The 20,793-nt window shown below is 39.5% G+C and overlaps 1 protein-coding gene across 1 annotated transcript; it reads right to left on the reverse strand.

The window, feature by feature from the left end:
- Positions 1 to 563: 563 nt before the first annotated feature.
- NOL11 (nucleolar protein 11) lies at positions 564 to 19,060 on the reverse strand. Its single transcript, XM_037128029.2, has 18 exons — positions 18,883 to 19,060; positions 17,106 to 17,219; positions 16,953 to 17,009; positions 15,518 to 15,666; positions 14,442 to 14,499; positions 14,115 to 14,259; positions 12,396 to 12,590; positions 10,947 to 11,023; positions 9,077 to 9,200; positions 8,488 to 8,576; positions 7,108 to 7,182; positions 6,006 to 6,190; positions 5,735 to 5,860; positions 5,354 to 5,584; positions 4,571 to 4,649; positions 4,032 to 4,124; positions 1,187 to 1,294; positions 564 to 1,018 (listed from the first exon to the last, which is right to left on the reverse strand). The coding sequence occupies exons 1-18, from the start codon at positions 19,021 to 19,023 to the stop codon at positions 902 to 904; spliced, it is 2,163 nt and encodes a 720-aa protein (XP_036983924.2). The 5' UTR covers positions 19,024 to 19,060; the 3' UTR covers positions 564 to 901.
- Between the last annotated feature and the right edge of the window lie 1,733 nt (positions 19,061 to 20,793).

Raw genomic sequence — 20,793 nt, forward strand, 5'->3', positions numbered from 1 at the left:
GGCTCTAGAATCACCCTTGAACTTACATTTTATGCACTACAACTTAGAGGAAATTTGAAAAAGTATTGTAACCCTTCCAAGTTAAAACAGGTTTTAGAAGATTTACTCAACAGAGACTTTCATGGCTCAGAAGTGTTTCAAGTTACTTTTCGGGTAATTTATCACCCGAAAGAGTGATTTCACTGTAACAAAAATAAATTTAAGTTTATTTTCTAGAAACAAAAGTATATATTTCTTCTACATAAAACCATTCATTTGGCCTAAATCCAAAGAGTTAAAAGGAGAAATTCTATGATCAGTAAACTACTTTTTGAAGATATATATTTTACTACTTAGTAATGTTTTTGTAACCTAAATTATCAACTAATCATAGACTATGAGAGATAATGTATAGAAAAGGTATCATTCAATGCCTGGGTAGGAAAACGCGGCAGAAGACTAGCATATGCCTGGAACAGCACCCACCCTGCCCTGCCTGTGGAACTGACCTCTGCTATCTGTCACCGATGAGCACAGATGAGCTGGGACAGCTTCTGACTGATAAAACTACATTCTCCCTAGAATCACTGTTTCAATCAATGGTGATTGTTTATTAAAAGAACTATTTAAAACACGTGGTAAGAAATTCGACTTTTATATCACAAATAAATTTACTTAAAATTAGCTTAGTTACATATTTTTTAAAAGTTTCAGAACCTCTCCCAACCAATGTCCATAAACTAGAATGTTTGCATGAAACCTGCAGTCCAACTTAGGAGCATCAGTAAACGATGGTCTAGGTACTGATGCATTTCTCTTGTTGCTGAGAGACAGTCACGAACAAAACACATGCCTGGATGAGTAGGAAGAACTCACTTTTAAAAGAGCTTCATAAAATGTCTATGAAAGAGAACTGGTAATATCAGAAGAGTTCCAGTACTTCAATTGAATATAATCCTCTATTATTCTTTTCTTGATTTAATTTCTGCAGCTCACGAAAACTTACTTCAATCTTGTTGAGCTCGGAACAAATGCATATCTAAAGAAAAAAGTTTCAGAATAACTTTTACTATAACTTCTACATACAAACAAGCCCTCCATAATTAGTTGTAACTATTCCAAAAAACATTTTAAAATAAGTTATAATTTAGGTGATACCTGGGTACAAACAGAATTCAGTATATATATATATATATAAATCACACACCTGAGATTTCACAAACTTGTAAAGACTTAACAGTAGCTTCTTTGCTTCTGGTATCATAACCACAACAGTAAAATTAGCATCTAGAAGGAGGCATATCCAATCCATAATCTGAAGATATATAGTAAAAAGGAAGAATTAAGATTATAAATTCAATTTTAGGTTAATTCATTGACAAAGTCTGTGATTATACCAGTTATAAAAAAAATAACTCTTCTTTACAAAAATCTGAAAATTTTACTTTAGCAATAAGAGCATTTCTAAACAATATAAAAAGGCTCTTTTCTGCTTTTATACTTGTCATTTGACAAGCATAAAACATCTTTTTCATACTATTCATCAGTTTTTAAAAAAGTCACAGTGACATTTAATCCAAGGGAAAGTTTGTTTATTTATTTACCTGCCTGCCTACCTATTTATTTATTTATTTTTAGAGAGAGGGGAAGGGAAGGAGAAAGAGTGGGAAACATCAATGTGTGGTTGCCTCTCATGTGTCCCCTACTGGGGAACTGGCCTACAACCCAGGCATGTGCCCTGACTGGGAATCAAACCGGTAGCCCTTTGCTTCACAGGCCTGTGCTCAATCCACTAAGCTACACCAGCCAGGCAGTACTTAACTTTTCATTTGAAGCATTTAAAAAAAAATTATTACTGGCAGTTCTCTCCTACTCTGAAATACACACTATATCAAAGAACAAGGTGTTGAATACTAAGGATGAGCTACCATGAACAGAAGTAAAAAGTTTACTATATAGTTACTAAAATATCCTATGGAGGAGTTCTGTATTTCCAAATAGTATGGTTAACATGCAAATATCACTGTCATGAAAAAGCATTAAAGAAACCAATGATCGCCCTGGCTGTTGTAGCTCAGTGGATTGAGCGCAGGCCTGAGAACCAGACAATCGTGATTCGATTCCCAGTCAGGGCACATACCTGGATTGCAGGCCGGTTCCCTGCAGGCCAGTTTCCCAGCAGGGGACACATGAAAGGCAACCATACATTGATGTTTCTCTCCCTCTCTCCTTCCCTTCCCCTGTAAAAGATAAATAAATAAAATCTTAAAAAAAAAAAAAAAGAAACCAATGATCTATTGGGGGGGGGGTGGAGAAAAGGTGATTCCCTATGAAACTCCTTACACCAAAACAGATTTTATATGCATTAAAGAGTTAAACACAGAAAAGGAGACCATGAATGTACTAGGGAAAAAATAGTGTGGCTATTTTTTTTTTAAGATTTTATTTATTTTTAGAGAGAGGAGAAGGGAGGAAGAGAGAGAGAGAAACATCAATGATTGGCTGACTCTCGCATACCTCCAACTGGGGGCCTGGCCCGCAATCCAAGCATGTGCAACAGGAAATAGAATTGGGGACCTTTCAGATGGCGGGCTGGTGCTCAATCCACTGAGCCATACCAACCAGGGCACTGCGGCTATTTCTACACTTTAGAGTGGAAAGGGAATTAAACATGACATAGCCACAAAGAAACCATAAAAAAAAAAGTTTAACAATTTTGATAGTGTAAGTGTTAAAACTGATGTATGGCAAAAAGAGTTCAAACACTACAGAGGCCCTGGCTGGGCAGCTCCGCTGGTTTGAGAGTCATCCCGACTTGCCAAGGCTGTGGGTTTCGAACATGGTCAGGGTGTATACACGAACCAGTCAATGAATGCATAAACAAGTGGAATGACTGGTCAATATTTCTCTCTCTAAAAATCAACTAAAAAAAACACCAAAGAGAATAAAAAGACAAGTGATAGGAAAAAGTATTCATAATGTACCTGATTAAAAAAGGGCTAATTTTATTGATGTACAAAGAACTCTTTAAAATTTTTTAAATTGCTGAAACTGGGAATAAATCTATAAATTTTTTAAAAAGATTTTATTTATTTATCTTTAGAGGGGAAGGGAAGGAGAGAGGAAGAGGAATATCAATGTGTGGTTGCCCCTCATGGGTCCCCTGCTGGGAACTGGCCTGCAACCCAGGCATGTGCCCTGACTGAGAATCGAACCATGATCCTTTGGTTCACAGGCCTATGCTCAATCCACTGAGCTACACCAGCCAGGGCTAAATCTATAAATTTTTATAAGCCAAAGTGAAAAAGACATGAAATGCGAAACTGGACAAAAAATGGACAAAGACTAGAAAAAGACTAGACAAAGACTAGAAAAATGGACAAAGATCACAACGAGACACTTTACAAAAAGGAATATAAATAGGCAAGAAAAGATGGTCCACCTTTCTCATTATCAAAGAAAATGCAAATTAAAATAAAGCACCATTTGTTACTTATCTGATTGGCAAAGAGTAAAGCCTCTGACCTTGGTGGCAGTAGTACCTATTGTCACAACTCTTCAGAAAGGTAATCTGGCATTTTTAAAACAAAAAATGTAGCCCTGGATGGTATGGCTTAGTGGACTGAGCACTGACCTGCAAACCAATGGGTTGCTGGTTCGATCCCCATTCAGGGGCACATGCCTGGGTTGCAGGCCAGGACCCTAGTAGGTGGTCTGCAAGAGGCACCCACACATTGATGTCTCTCTTCCTCTATTTCTCCCTCCCTTCTCCTTTCTCTAAAAATAAATAAATAAAATCTTAAAAAAAAAAAAAGAATCAGGAATTTAAGATAAATTTTAAGTTCTTTAGTGTAGAATTACAACTTTAAAAATCTAAATCTATTTGCCAAATTGAGAGGTCCTTACACTCTCCCAGTGGTTGGTATACAGGATGAGGAGGAAAGTTCATGTGGACTAGCAGATGAGGAAAAATCAGTTCCTAAATCCCAGGTTCTGACACTGTATATGAACTTTTTCAACAGCACCAAACCAAAGTAAAAATATCACCTCACCTGGCTCAGGGTTGGCGGGTGCACTCCTGGAAGAGTCATAGTAGCATTTTCACTACACTTCAAATAAAGGAAATACAAATACTGCAGAAACAGCTGGGTGGAAAAATAAAAGGGGCAATTCATCACTTTGACAGAAAAATGTTCTCTAAAGCTAACAACAAAGCTACTGAACTTGACTGAGGACACAAAAAATGAGCAAAATGCAGTCCCTGCCATCAATGAGGAGTCCATCTGATTTGGGAGTGAGGAATGGATAAATGTGGGGAGCGCATTCTGTTTATAAATAGTAAGTAGAGTTTCTACTCATTCATAACTTGGATGGAGTAGCCTGGCCTTCAGGCTTGGCACCAGGGACATGCTAAGGTCTGCTACCCAAAAATCACTCTAGTCTCCTAGCGACGATTTTTCATGATGAGGGCCGGGAAACCTCTTACTCACGTGAAGGAAGGTAACCTTTTGAATGCCCTAAAAACTGTCGGAGTAAATCAGCAGAATTTACACCGGAAACAAAACTCCATAGGACTTGTAAAAACACTTACAGTGATATGCTGTGCTGGGATGTCTTTCAGGTGAGGCAGAAGAAAGGCTTCACTGTATGCGGAACGAAGAATTGCATTTCTATGCAGGAATAAAGGAAACTCTTATGCCAATAAATAAATAGAAGCTTTTCTACTAAAATTATGATTAATTCCCTTTCCCAATCATTTTGTAAAATTTATAGGAAAGGTTTACTTTTCTAGAAGAGTTCTATCTCTGAACATCCTCCTAATCACTAGAGACCATCCTGAATAATTCACTATGATAAATAATTTATATTTATTCAGAATACCAACTTCAGAATTAATAGAGGTTCTACCTAAGTATAGCTTTTTAAACAACAAAAAAACCCCAGGTTGCCTTGGCTGGTGTGGTGCAGTGGGTTGAGTGCCAGCCTGCAAACCAAAAGGTCACCACTTCAATTCCCAGTCAGGGCACGTGCCTGGGGTGCCAGCCAGGTCACCAGCTCGGGGTACATGAGAGGCAACTGATGGATGTATCTCTTGCACATCAATGTTACTCTTCCTCTCTTTCTCCCTTCCTTCCCCTTTCTCTAAAAATAAATAAATAAAATCTTTAAAATAAAAAGCTGTGAAAAAATAAAACAGGTTTAACTAAGTTGTTTTAACATACCATTGAATGCACTCCATTTTTAAGCAGAAAATGAAAAAAAAAATTGAAATTACTCTTCAATTTTTTACCCCTAGTTACTCTTCAGTTGTTGCTTGGCATTTGACACTGAACCCCAGACGGAGACAATACAAGGGAAACGGTTCGAAGGATACAGCAGAGCTGCTCGTTTTGGTATCACAGGGCACGAAGCGGTCTCCTCCACTGTGTCCTGAGGCTTCTCCTTTAGTGCTCTCTCACAGTTATCACACTTATCTTCTTCAGGGTTGAAGCCATTTTGGAGAATTTCAGTTTGTGCCTCCATTTTCTCGTCGTGCTCAGCATCACTTTCGTCGGAAACTGAGTCCATATTGACACTTGTCTCTTGAAGCGTGCTATCACCAACGCTATCATGTTAATTAAAGCAAGAAAGTCTCGTCACTCTTTGAACTTACTTGAAACACTTGCATTTCCTACAGGTTGAAAATTTTACAAATCAAGTAACATAAAGGATTAAAAGCGCAGTGAAGGAAAAGGACCGCCGGCTTCCGCCTTACCTCAGGAAAACCTTTAAGCAAGCGCAGGTGACCGCTTCAGGAATGTCGGGGAACTGCTGCAGGCAGAGCTGCAGCATCTGCACGTCCGTCCTTTCTAAGGCCACCTCCATCAGGCCAGGGCACAAGCTAAGAAAACACGTATCATCTTTGCGTACTAAGAAAAATCTCAATTGCAAATAATTTATAAGCCTTTTCAGAGTATGAGAATCAAAGCAGTAAAAAACAAGGTAAAAACAGTCATGCATGGAAAGACTGGTGCACAAACATTTACCTGTAAGAAAGCACATGCATTTGGACAAGCTGCATCAGAGAGTTTCGGGGATAAAATGATGGTTCTGTTTTACATCTTCCCAGAAGTCCTATTACTATATCCCCAATGATAGTATGAAAGTCAGGTGTTCGCTTAATAGCCAAAAATTTACGTAGTTCTGCTTCAATGTGCTTTTCTGAATCTTTCTGAAAGCGGAGAAGTAAAGAATACAGTCTGGTACCTTAATAAATCTCACTCTGAACTTAAAAGTGTCCTACCTCAACATTTTAAAAAAATTATTTATTTTTAGAGGGAAGGGTAGGGAGGGAGAAAGAAGGGGAGAGAAAGTTTGATGTAAGAGAAACATCAACCGGTTGCCTCTTATATATGCCCCGACTGGTGACTAAACCTGCAACCCAGCGGTATATCCTGACCAGGAATTGAGCCAGCGACCTTTGTGGGATGATGCCCAACCACTGAGCCACCCTGGTCAGGGCAACATTTTTTAAAGTCACTAACAGAAGTCATGCATTACTTAAAACGAGTTGATATTACAATTTGCTGCAGTAAGATAAATGGCAAATTAAAAAAGGACAAACAATCCAAGGGTTTAGAAATCAAATCTTTAAGAGGCTAAATTACACCATACATTGATGTTTCTCTCCCTTTCTCCTTCCCTTCCTCTAAAAGATGAATAAATAAATTAAAAAAAAAAAAAAAAGAGGCTACATTACAAACATATTCAAGGCAAAGTTAAACAAGATATTGGCGAGGGTACCACCATCACACAAAATGCTTAGTAAAGCAAATAAGCAAAAGTATTGGATCACTCTGACAACCTTAAGATGTATAAATGTTTGCTAGAACTATAAAAATGATCATAAAATAATAAAAAGTATATAGAATTTCTTTTAATCTTGAGTTAATTTTTGTAATTTCCAATATTTTAAAATATACCTTTTTTTAAATTTAATTTTATTTAGTTATTTTTAAAGTACAGTTTTTTTGGTCTATTTCTCCCATCCCAGCCTCCCCCGCCCCTTGCTCCCCACCTCCCTCCCATTTCCACCCCCCCCTTAGTTCTCGTCCCTGTGTCCTTCCTATTTGTTCCTCTAAAATATACCTTTATAGTTGATAAAAGTTGTTCGGATGCTGGAACCTCTGGCTGTGCACCTGCTTCCATTTTCCTTCTTCTTAACTGTAATTAAGTAAACTGATTAGGATCTTAAAACAATACAAAAGCTCTAGTATACATGTAGAAGAATATAACACATCCCAAAAAGACTAGTAAACTTACGTTCTAATCAACAACTTTTTGTAATAGTTTATTGTGTTACAGTGAAAAGTGGGTTTATTTCTACTTTTAACTTAAATATCTTTAATACTCTTAAAGTTTTGTTTTCTTATTTCTTTATTTGCACGTGAGTCTTTTTTTTTTTAATCCTCACAAAAGGATTTCCTTACTGATTTTAGAGAGAGAAACGAGGGAGACAGAGAAAGAGAGAGAAACACTGATCAGATGTCTCTCACATGGCCCTGACTGGGGACCAAACCTGCAACCTAGGGCTGTGCCCTCACCGAGAATCAAACCTGCGATCTTCTGGTTTATGAGATGACTCTCCAACAAACTAAGCCTCACCAGCCAGGGCCCAGTCTTTTTTTTTTTTTAATCTTACTGATTTGAGAGAGAGCAAGAGAGAGAGTATATATGCTGCTTCACTCTTATACGTGCCCTAACTGGGGACTGAACCCACTGTCATATGGGGGAAGGGGCACAGGATGACAGAAGGCAGAGCTCACCCTTCTGTCATCCCATCACCCATCACCCTCGGGACTCAACAAGCTGTGGTAGCAGTCTGCGGCCTGGGAGGTGGGGACCCTTGCTCTAACCTACCCAGCCAGGGCCTTATTTACTGTTTTTTAAACACAAAATAAAATATTTATACTCAGGAAGATATTATTACTAATTGTGAATTGGTTTGTTTTGACACCTGAATCTTACCCAAAAAAGCCCATAAAAACTAACTACTAGGATATGCATGTCATTTTTGGATCAAGGCTGTCAGGTTACTGAGTTCGAGATTTACTATTAACAAAACAGAAACAGACTCATAGACACAGACTCACAGACTGACAGCTGCCAGAGGGGAGGGGTTGGGGGGCTGGGTGAGAAGGTGAAGGGATTAAGCAAACCCCCCTCCCCCAAACCTCATAGACACATAACAGTGTGGTGATTACCAGGGGGCAGCGGAGTGGGGGGAGGTAGAAGAGTGTAAAGTGGGGAATAAACGGTGATGGAAGGAGACCTGACTTGGGGCGGTGAACACAGTATACTATATACAGAGGATGTACTATAGAATTGTACACTTGAAACCTACATAATTTTATTACCCAATGTCACCCCAATAAAGTCAATAGAAAAATGAATCACTGAAAACAGTTCAGCTTTTTTTTTGTTTCGTAGTATTTGCACTAACACTTGTATTTCAGCTACCAAACTTACAATTCTCTTTGATGACTCTGGGTTCTGGGATCCGAGGCCATATCCCTGGGAGGTTTCCCAGTTGACAAAATGAGGCATGGCGTGAGCACCTAAGAAAACACAAAACACAAGATCTCTAGACTTCTTTGACCTATGGTATTTTCCCAACCAATGAATGAAAAACAAAAAACCACCACTTATTGCACAATTCAGGCGAGGCTTTAAAGTCCATTTAGTTCTACTGATCACCCCAGGTCAACAGTAACGGTGCGGTAAAAGCCTATGTGCCCAGCAACACTGAACCAGATAGAGGGGACCATTGGTAAACCAGGACTCTCACTGCCCCTGAAGTCAGAAACACTCTGGTGTTAAAAACCACAGTGTAGCTGTTTAGCCTATGGCAATACCTGCAATGTGGATGGCCTGTTCCCAAGGTAGATAGATACCTGGGTCAAGGAAATTTCAATAAGCGGCGGCAAATTTCAACATTAAGAACAGGCTCTGTAAACTGATGGTTGTAGAAACCTACATATCAAACTAAAAGTTAATGAAATGGCTTAGAAGTTAACAGAATAGCTTATATTAATAAAACAAACCAGTAAGTTCCTACCTGGATCTTGACTGTGCTTGAGTTTTCCAAGAGCACCTGCTAATGAGGACACCTCACACTTGTATGGAATCACAGATAGAAATTTCCCATGTAGCATAAACAAATTGTCTCCATAATACCAGAGCTACCAAAAAAAAAAAAAAAAGTAATAGTTTTCTCTATGACCTGATTCAACAAAGCCATATAATTTATAACAATAACTTGGTGTGTAAGCAATCTTAATATAAAATAAAAGGCCATCACCAAGTTAAGCCACTTTCTACAATAATCTCATGTACAACTTATTAATTAGGTGGGTTTACATAGCTTTTATTTTTGCCCACATCTGGAAGAAACATAATTTAAAAGACACCCTTAACTCACAAAAATCTGATCAATATATACATTTATTGTTTAAAATTAACATGATAATTAACAAGGCTACTGTAACAAGGGCAACCCTATCATGATGTATTAAATAAAAAAGGCAGCCCTAGGCTGGTGTAGTTCAGCTCAGTGGATTGAGCACGGGCCTGTGAAGCAAGGGGTCGCCGGTTTAATTCCCAGTCAGGGCGCATGCTTGGGTTGCGGGCCAGGTCCCCAGTAGGGGACACATGAGAGGCAACCACACACTGATGTTTCTTTCCCATTCTTTCTCCTTCCCTTCCCCTCTCTCTAAAAACAAATAAATAAAATATTAAAAAAGAAAAAGGCAAGAGTTGAACAGAATCTAATGATTTCAATTATAAAATTGTAAATATAAAACAGGTATAGCAATAAAAGGCTCAAGGGAACACGGAAATCAAAACTAGGTTTGTTAAAGCAGTGAAACTGTGAGTGGTTAATTTTGTTAAATTTATTTGTGTAGCCCTAGCTAGTGTAGCTCAGTGGATTAAGCAGGAGCCTGCAAACCACAGGGTCAGTGGTATGACTCCCAGTCAGGGCACGTGCCTGGGCTGCAGTGGGGGGAGCGCTAGAGGCAACCACACACTGATGTTTCACTCTCCCTCTTCCTCCCTCCCTCCTCCTCTCTCTAAAAAATAAATAAATAAAATCTTTAAAAATATATTCGTTTAAATAAATTAGAATTAAATTGTATGCTGAGAAATGTCATCTCCTTATCCTTTACAATTATCAGTAAGTCCTATTACCGTAATTTACATATTTGTATATGAACACTCATTTATGAAACAACCGATGCTCAGTGCACACCTTTGCTAGACAGTGATGACTCAATACAGAACCAAACAGACAAGGAACTCTGTCTCGGGAAGTTTACGGTCTGGTCTGTTTTAAGTATTGATTCTTTAAGTATTCTCATGTAATTTCATGATAATGTTGAACAACTAACCTGAAAGACTAATTTAACTAGCTATAATTTAGTCTTACATAAGGAAACAAACAACCAAATTAAATGTTATCTTTCAAGTAAAAATATATTTCTTATTTTAATCAAAAACTGCCAGCACTCTCCCTCCCAGGAGCACACCCACGCTTTTCTACACTCAGGCCTGTATCTCCTAAACTCTAAGGGACCCCTCGAGACTTGCCACCAGAAGAGCAAATGGGAGTGGCCCCTGGGCTACACCCTGATCCAGTCTCCAAGGCCCCTTTTCTCTGCCTTTCCAATGAGCCAAAGCAGCCCCGCCCAGGCTCATTTCTTTCCTACAGTCTCTAGAGAACAAAGCAGCCCCACCTACACTATCTTCTGTTGCTTCTTCTCTCCTAAGCCCTCCCGTGTTTCCCAGTCTCCAGCTTTAATAACTGTACTCTCAAAATCAACAAAACAAAACAAAGAAACCTGTCAAAACATTTAGATCAAAGAGGTCTCTTCCTTTATTAGGAACAAAAATAACCAAATTTCAAAAAAAACCCAAGTGCAAAAACTTACTTGACCACTGGTACCTTGCAGTAATTCTTTTGAAATCTGTAGTGTTTGAAATTTTGTGTTCCATATGGAGAGGCATTCTGTAAAAGACAGAAATTCAGAAGTCCCAAGAATAAATAAATGTATGATGTCTTACAGAAGGGCAAGGGGCGAGTCACAGTTAAACACACAAGTCTTGCTTTATTAAATCTGAGTAATGACAACAGTGAAAGCCACAGAAATTCAAAGGAATTAGACCTCATGACAAGCAATGGACACCTGCGGGGGTAGGCACGGAGGGGGTATCTGTGTACTTACCCCTCAAGTTTGCTGTGAACCTTTAACTGCTCTAAAAAAATAAATCTTAATGATAATAATAAAATAACAATATGGTGATACAGAAAGATCTCTCTGGTATCTCTGATTAATACGGAGTATCTCAGTAAGGTAAAACTCTCACAGTGGTTACTGGGTTTCTGCTGGGAGACAAGAACCAGAAAGAGGAAGGATGGTGGCTGAGAGAGAGGCACGGTGAAATGGTTAGGGCCAGAGCCAGGACTTAGGAGGGTAAAGTACATGGCGTAATAGAGTCAACCTGCTTGGGCAGAATCCTAGTTCACTACTTGGTTACCTGACACCTTAGTTTCCTGACTTGTAAAACAGGGATGATAACTGGTGTTTCTCTCATAGGTTTGTTGGAGGATATAACATAATATAAACGATAAGATGATTTAAGTCAAATGCCTGGCACATAGCTGTACTATCACTATTAGCTCCTATATGTAAGAAGAACAGAACAAAGTATACAGGTAAGAATGGGCAAATTAAGTCTGGAGTCAATAGGGAGTGTGACCTGAATAAAGCAGAAGGTTTGTGTTCTTAAGTTAGAAGAGACTGGAAAAGGTGGATGGGGCGTAGGCTGTGAGGGGACATGCATGCTAACCAACAGATTCTGAGATCTATACCGTAGGCTGGGAGACCCCAGTCCTGCACCGGCCAGGAATGACTGCGTCTTTCATGACAGACTACAAATCTGTGGTGTGTGGAGGGGTGTCTGGGGGGTGAGGTGACGATGTGAATCCTGCTCTGAAGTGACAGAGACAAAAAACAGCATACTGGCAGTCCCCAGATTTCAAGCTAAGTCCCGTGGATTTCCATTCTGTGGAAATGTTGCCAAGCCATGAACTGAATGCCCTGGGCAAAGGCTTACCAACATTTCAAATGCTCCTGGCTGGCATGGATATCTGCAGTTTTCACTTCTTTGAGACATTAGTCATGAGAAAAGTAGTGATATCAGGAAATGTTTTACAAAGATTAACAAATGCAAGATGAAATCAAAGACTTATTCAAGAAGAACTAGGAAGCTAAAAAAAGTAATTAGGATAGTAATAAATAAATGGGTATAAAAGAGACTAAGAGGTACATTTTGAAGGAAAAACCCCAAGGCCTTCGTATGGACTAAATTTCAGTTACCCCGAGAAGCTGCCAGTGGTGGTCCTAGGACAGCGACGTGGTCTTGATCCAGGATGGTAAGCGCAAGGCCACGGCGGGCATTTCCAGACACTGCAGTCTTGAGCAACAGTGAACTAACTACCTTCTGATTTTGATTGTTTTCTGGGTCACTCGGACGTATTGGTATCAGGGTTTCATATATACACCCATCAGAGCCTGTTGAAAACAAGTCCTTCTGTTCACTATTGGATAAACAGCAGCTCTCTATCTGTTATACTTAAATGTATGTACTAGTTGTTTATAAGAGTTTCTCAATTTGATGCAAGATCCAACCAAAAAAATAAACAAATGTTAACAATCACACAGCTTCATGTTTTCACATAAAGAAGACACCGTAAGTTCAAAATTGAGGGAGCAGTATCATTAACAAAAGCCTGCCTAAGAAATGTTCATGAGTCAAGAAATAAACTGTAAATAGTGTAATGAAATGTGACAGGGGACTATCAGGGATAGAGACAATCTAGTCGCCGAAAGGCTGTATCTCTCATCAGAAATAATAAGCATTGTGGTCTATACATTATATTCCTTGTTATTACATCACCTCGAATAACCCTATGAAATTGCTGTTTTTTTTTTTGTAGGTCAGCTGAATTTGGCAATTCCATGTGGTTCTGGTAAAGTTATGGGAAGATTTTATGACCCTTTGGTTCAGAACCTCTATTTCAATGTTCGCTAAGCTAAAGGATAACTTGCAAACTTCTATTTAACAATAAGTATGTCCCCTAGGTTAAACTTTAAGAAAACCAGTCCCTGTCAAGCAAAGGCATCAAGCAGACTCTAATGACCCTGTAGATATGAATAATGATGGGAACATGTTTCCTAACAGCCATTACAAACACCTGCACATTGGAAAGCTTCATGAGGATCTACTCTTATTTTTTTTCTTCCCACAACCTTCTCAAAGAGAAGCCAAAAGGGCTGGGGGAGAGGATACCACAAAGGCGTCTTCTTCCCCCAGGCGTGAGGCTGGGGTTATACTTCAGACCATTATATATAGAGGTAAACTCCAGGACATTAAAGAAATCTGTAGAACACTGACTGACTTAGGCCAAGATTGTTTTGCTAATTTCCTTTTACCTACCTGTCTCCATCACTGTTCAAAGAAGAGCACACTAAATCTTAAGATTGAAAAAAAGGAATGGAGGGGACCATTCAATAACAACCTTAGATATTTTATGGTTCACTAGTTATGAAATCAAAGAACCTGGTCTTACTGTGATAAAGATAAAAGGTGATTTTTCCTTTTTTGTTAGTATTATATTATTTACCACCTATAATAAACTTTAAGAAATAAAAGTGATCTGCCCAGGTTGGTGTGGCTCAGTGGAATGAGCACTGGCCTATGAACCAAAAGGTCGCTGGTTCAATTACCAGTCTGGGCACCTGCCTGGGTTGCAGGCCAGGTCCCCAGTGTGGGTTGGGTGGTGCAAAAGGCAACTGCACATTGATATTTCTCGCCCTCTCTAAATATAAATAAATAAAATCTTAGAAAAGAAAAAGAAATAAAAGTTATCTGCAGAGAACCAGTGACTTAAGCATAACCAGACATGGCAAGTGCAAAACGTGAAGGCACAAATGCTTGTAAAGAAGTCTGCAAAGGTAAGTGCTACAACAGAAAACTGCAGAAACGGATACTATCCTGTAACAGTAATCGATGTCAATTCAAAGCAAGATACTTACTTAACGACATCAGAGAGATGAATTTCCGATCCACAGATGCAGCAAAACTCTGTATAACGGATTTTTCTTCTTGTCCAATTAAGAGTGTGTATTTGCTTAAGACACGTGAGTTAAACATTTGTACATAAGCAAAGTAATTTCCATGCTGCAAAAAAGGTTATTTTATTAAATAAAATACATACATTTTAAGTATATAATATATACACTGAAATATATAATATTCTCATTTTAACCAACTAGAGAAATACTAAAGTCCAATTTTAGTTTTAAAAATGTGATTTTAAAATGTCATCCACCATGATCCAGGAATTAAGAGTTATCACTTACTCTTTCAGTAATGAAGATTAAAACAGGATGCTTAAACACCATAAAAATCTTCGTCCACCTAAAAATATAAAAAGCATAAAATGTCAAATCACCAGTTGAGAGAAACATACCATCAATCTAAATTTAAGAGAATATCTTTTATAGATATTCAACTGCCTTCTTAAAGTGACAGTGGGAACTGAGACGAGGCACAGGAGGGTAAAGGGCTGTAACCAAGGCTGCACAGCCAGTTTTTAACAAAACAGCTATTAGAACCCAGATCATCCATCTTTTCTTCTAGCTGCTCACAATTTAGGGGCATTCAAAGGAGTCTAAGATATAACTAACTGGTTAGTGTCCACTAAGTACAAGTTTTTGCTTTGACTTTCAGAAATTTAGTTTGATTCAGGTGGACCTGAAGAGGCAGCAAGTAAATTTAATTTAAAAATGTGATAAAATAATGGGGACTGCAGAGATATGAAATCATTAAATTTTCTCCTGTCATTGGGGTGAGTCATTTTCCTGGTTTTATTTCAGGATTTGGGGAAGCAGAGAGCTCCAAACACTACTGTTTCACTAACAGTGAGCCGCACATTTCATCAGGGGTACGGGTTCTAACTAAGGCAGTCAGGGCAAAAAGACATAAAGTTTCTTTGTTTTGGGATTACTCACTTCATCTTCAACTGACAATCCAGGTCTCTTTCATTATACAAAACTCATATGATCCTACAGTCTCCTGAATCATTTATCACCCTGGGAGGTTCTGAGGGGTGTTCTTTCGGCCGAGGTCTTATAAATGGTCTTCAATTAGTCTTTTATGATGTTTATAACCAAAATGACTTTTAAAAAAAGATTTTTTTCATTCAGAGAGAGGGGAAGGGAGGGAGAGAAACATCAGATAAATATTCCACTGACGTGCAACCAAGGCATGGGCCCTGACCAGGAATCAAATTGGAGACCCTTTGGTTCACAGGCCGACACTCAATCCACTAAGCCAGTCACACCAGCCAGGGTCTGAAATGCAATTGGTGTTACAAAAAACACGCAAAGTGGATTTCTGGTTTGGTAAAAATTCACATACAAGTGTGAGAACTTACTTAATTACTTCTTCTTCAGAGATAACAGTTTCAATCTTCTGCTGGGGGTCTGCAAGCAAGGCTTCTAAACCACGAACCGCACCTTCCTTGAATAACACCAAAGGTTCTGTCCCTTGTATTGAATGCACCCTGTATACGTCAGCTGACAACTACAAGAATACAAGAATACTTTAATTTTTATTCTAAACCAATTACCACCTAATAGAATAAAGGGTTTTAGAGAAGACTTATTTTCTAAGGACTGATTTGTTTTCATCTTGATTCAACTGTTTTATAACTACATATGGTTTCAAAGTCAAATCTACAACATGTAATACACAGAGAAATCTAACTTCTGCTATTCTGTCCATGCTGTCCCTGCTCTCTCCCCCGTAAATAATCATTTATTCGTTTTTAATTTATCCTTCCATTGTGACTACTGGAGGTGAGACTACAACCAAAACTGGAGGTGAGGAGTGGTACAAATAAAGCCACTAATGGAATCATAAACGATTCTGGTGTTAAGGACTAATGCCATAATTATTACTATAGCCTACAAGCCCCCCACAAGAAGTTAACTCCACTGTATAAAGTTCAGGACCTTGTTACTGCAAGTAAATGAAAAGACCGCTGCCAGGAAACAGCACAGTTAGCAGGCTAGAAGTTTCAAGGATGCAAGCACCAACTGCCATTGCATCTGAATCAGCTCTACGATAAGGCACTTCTAAAATGTGCCAATTATATTCAGAGTTAGACATTTAGAACTGGAATTTTCTAGATTAATCTGAGATCCTCATTTTTTAAAAAGATGTTATTTATTTATTTAAAGAGAGGGGGAGGGAGGGAAACAGAGAGGGAGAGAAATATCAATGTGCGGTTGCCTCTCACATGGACCCCACTAGGGACCAGCCTGCAATCCAGGCAATGTGTCCTGACTGGGAATCAAACCCGTGACCCTTTGGTTCACAGCTCGTGCTCAATCTACTGAGCTACACCAGCCAGGGCAAGACCCTCATTTTATAAGTAAGAAGAAGTTAATCAACATACTTTAGGTCATTAGTAAAAATGGCAGTTAGTTGTGGCTTTTTTAATGCATTATGTGCCACTCTTAAAATGTAAAATGCATAAACTTTGTAAGGTTTGTTTTACCTATTTGAAGAAAGGTGCAGTGAAGTTGTTCTCACAAGAGAACAACACAAAGACCTAAACTCATGGAAATAACTACAAATTTACCACTCAGTAATTATTTGAACCCTTAATCCGTGGGATAATAAAGTTTATCTACTAACATTAACTCATAAACTGAGATGTGTTAGCAAGACATACCATAAGATTACTAGAATGAAACTATCAGTTTTACACTCACTTTCACAGAAGCACTAAAATAACCTACTACAATGCAAATTATTCCATGTCATCAATAAGCTAATAAATGTTGGGAAATTCAAAGACTTACTGTAGCTTTAAATACTTTATCCAGGTTTACATCTTCATTAGTCCATAATCTCAAAACCTTAAATGAAAACAAAGTTAAAAAAGTATTTCAATTTTCATTTACATGTAATAAATGAGCATTTCATTTGTGTGTATTTAAAGTTTTGAAACTCACCTTGTTATCGTGTACAACAATGTACTCTCCAGTCTGAAAGTTGCACACAGCTGGACATGTTATAATTTGACCTTGTTTCACTGACCAGCTCCCCAAGGGCTTCTGATCAGAAACCTAGTAAAATACACATAATATTCAAAAAGTCAACTTCTGACCTCGAAAACAATTACATTTACAATTAAGAGACAGGATTCAGTAACTGAGCCAACATGTGCAGAACCTGCTTCCAGAGAACCCCAAGCGCTGCTTCACACAGACAGTGTGAAAACAAAGTTCCAGAGAAACAAAAGCTATTTCAGGAGGATAATGGAATTCCAGGGCATCTAAAGGGTGGGGTAGCTGACGCCCTCCAGAATACACAGTTGGTGGAACTGCGTATGCCATACATCAGCTGGGTATGGTGTCGCTTCCCAAGAAGCAGGAGCAACCAGTTGGTTCAGTCTCAATCAGCTTTCTATCGACCAGTAAACTGATTAATACCTGAGTTCTTTCTTTGGGGAATCAATATTTATTGACTTGTACTAACTGACACCAATAAACCAGTGTTTACCATGAAAAAAAAAAGACAGTATTCAATGAATTTCTCAAATTAAAAAAAAAAAGTAGACACAAAAAGACAAACAGTTTGAGTCCACTTAAGAGAAAATAGAATGGTGGCTGCCAGGAGTTGGCAGACTGGGGGTGAAGGACATTGTTTAAATTGCAAGATGAAAAAGAGTTCTGGATATGGATGGTGGTGATGGCTGCCCAACAAGGTGGATGAACTTAACATCCTGAACTATGCGCTTTAAATAGATGGTTTAGGATAGTAAATGTTACACTATGTGCATTTTGCCACAATTAAAAACGTAAAAATATAAACAATAGTACATTAAAAAATAGATTACATTGCGCCTTTGAATAGCGGCATGGGAAATTAAGTAGGCACAGCTGGGATTATACCAATCCCAATCAGCCACTCCGTTCTCATGCAGGAATTGCAAAATTTGAAGTCCACTTGACAGCCCAGGTAAAAACGGTGTCACTAGAAGAGTCAAAGCAAATAGTATTGCGAACTCTTTACAACCTGTCCCCAAAAGGGCAAAGTAAATTATCGAGCTTCTGAAAGAGACATAAAACTATATTGAGCAGCCCAGAAAAAAGTAATTACTACCCGACTATCAGAAGTAAAGCTGATAGAAAGGTGGGCCTTCAGGCCCTAGGATGAAAAGGGGGCGGGGCGAATAGATTTCCCGGACTCAATTCCGACATTTACATCGTTTACTTAGTTGGCAACAGACTATTCCTAAACAAGAGTCCCATCAAGATACTAACAGAGCAAAAACAAAACAAAACAAAACAAAACGCCACAAAACTTTTCCCCGAGGGAAGAAGTGTATGTATGGACATAGGGACAAACCAGTTCCCATCCAACCAATCTCCGTTCAAACCCTTCAATGGGCAGACAGGGTGATAGAGACCCCAGAAGGGGATCTTAGCAAGACCATCTCCGGGAGATGCGCAGCAAAAGCAGAGGTTTCCTTTCCTTTCCGAATCTTGGGAGTCCACGTGCACTTGCACACTCTGCAACCCGCAACTCGGAAATATGTCTCTCTCCCCAGAAAAACGACCAAATCAAATTCTAGGCTTCTTTCAGCGTTCCGGAGAAGCGGAGCCGGCTTTCCACCAAACTCGCTCGAGGATCTTTTTCTGAAGCTGGGAGAAACCCAATGCTCAGGCTCCGCGCTCGGCAATGGGCGAGACGGCAGCGGGGGCGCTCCAATCCTATCGCCCTCACCTTATAAAGGATGACAGTCCTGCTGCTGTCTGTTACTAAGAACTGGTCTGTTTTGTCGCTCTGCTCCACTCCTAGGAGTCCATCAGGCCCGGCACCCAAGGGTACCGCAGACAACGTGAATTCCTCCTCCAGAGCTGCCATCTTGGGCAAACCTAGGGACCGCTGCGCATCCCTCCCGGCAAGCTTCGCGCTTTCTCTCGCGAGAAGTAGGAGTCCGACAGGACGGAAATTCGCCAAAAGAGAAACTTGCTCACGGAACTTGCGACCTCTGGTGGGCGGGGCGGACGCGTTGGGGGCTGAGGACGGGTGGGCGGGGCCTGGAGTTTGAGTCTAGACTCCCATCTCCCAGGCCACGCCCCAGAGAGGCCCGGCTGTGCCCCTTTTGGGGAGAAGGGGCGGGGAAATTCAATTGTTGCGTTCGGGGTCTGCTTTGCTGTAGTCTTCTGTGGACCTGGGAAGATGGGCGTGGCAAGTGGCCGAATATAAATTAGTGGGGTTTTTAAAAACTTTTTATTTTAAACGAACTCTCCGGAAATTCGTACCGAGGCTTCCGGAACAGTGTGCCAAAGAAAAAAATATTTAGATCTTCATATAAATTCTTAATAACATGCTGTACCTGAGTGGAATGCCTAATACCCCTGGGTCTCAGTACCCATCACAGAGGTCTAGTTTCTGCTGCTTTTCAAACCTCCTAGGTCGCCTCTCTCACCCCTACTTCTCTGAGCACCAGAGGGGAAGACTAGCTTACAGCAAGTTCAAATTTATCAAATGAAGAAGGTGAAGTTGAAGGTCCCTGGGCAATTTTTGGCAAGACATTGTGCAGGGATGTCCATCCTGCACTGGCTGGGGCCCAGGATGGCCGTGAATGCAGCCCAGCACAAAATTGTAAATTTACTTAAAACCTTTTTTTTGGCTCATCAGTTTTCGTTAGTGTTTGTGTATTTAATGTGCGGCCCAAGACAACTCTTCTTCCAGGGTGGCCTAGAGAGGCCCAAAGGTTGGATACCTCTGAGTCTAAAGAGTTCTAAGGTACATGACTGATTCAATAAATAATATTTAAAAATCTAAATAAAAAGATAAATTACTGCCCCGGTAGGGTAGCTAAGTTGGTTAGAATGTCTGTCCCTTATGCCAAGATTGCTGGTTGGATCCCCTGTCAGGGCACATACAGAAAGCAACCAGTGAATGCATGAGTAAGTGGAACGACAAATCAATTTCTCCCCCTTCTCTCTCTTTCTAAACTCAATAAACTTTTAAAAGATTTTATTTATTTACTTTTTAGGTAGAGGGGAAGTGAGGAAGAAAAAGAGGGAGAGAAATATCAATGTGTGGTTGCCTCTCACAACCCCCCTACTGGGGACATGGCCCGAAACCCAGGCATGTGCTTTGACTGGGAATTGAACCCGCAACCTTTCGGTGCACAGGCCAGCGCTCAATCCACTGAACCACACCAGCCAGGGCTGAATACATTTTTTTTTAAGATAAATTATACATGTCCTTAGGGAAAAACCATCAAAATTGGCAGTTACTAAATAAACATGTAAAACACTTGTTACATCCAGGGCACAATGCCTCCACCACAGTTGAGATTTGCAGTGTGTGCAATTTTCTCATAGTCAGAACATTATACACTGGAGAAGATACTCAGCTATTGCGATGAACTCAGATACTGTAAATTCTTAATAAGGCTAACGGGACTTTTATTTTTCAACATGACCAAAATTTTGAATTTGTTGTCCCTTCATTAGTTGAAAGAGAAGTATCATGAGATTTTGCCTTAGACATCTTAGCCTCTGTGAAATCTTCCCTTTTCTCCCTGTTACCATATTTTGCCATGTATAATGTGCACTCACACTTTTGACCCAAACTTTCAGGGAAAAAATCTTTTGTTTTAATTTTAAACTCAATGTT

The sequence above is a fragment of the Artibeus jamaicensis genome, unplaced genomic scaffold, assembly GCF_021234435.1.
Source record: "Artibeus jamaicensis isolate MK-2021 breed Jamaican fruit bat unplaced genomic scaffold, CSHL_Jam_final contig_1998, whole genome shotgun sequence".
Classification (NCBI taxonomy): domain Eukaryota; kingdom Metazoa; phylum Chordata; class Mammalia; order Chiroptera; family Phyllostomidae; genus Artibeus; species Artibeus jamaicensis.

Excerpts from the sequence above, each read along its gene's own strand:
- NOL11 (XM_037128029.2), bottom strand. The coding sequence starts at position 19,023 with ATGGCAGCTCTGGAGGAGGAATTCACGTTGTCTGCGGTACCCTTGGGT. Across the intron at positions 15,667-16,952 it reads ATAAAGTATTTAAAGCTACA|TTGTCAGCTGACGTATACAG; the intron begins GTAAGTCTTTGA and ends GTATTCTTGTAG. Across the intron at positions 7,183-8,487 it reads CAGAGTCATCAAAGAGAATT|TTAAGAAGAAGGAAAATGGA; the intron begins GTAAGTTTGGTA and ends ACTTAATTACAG.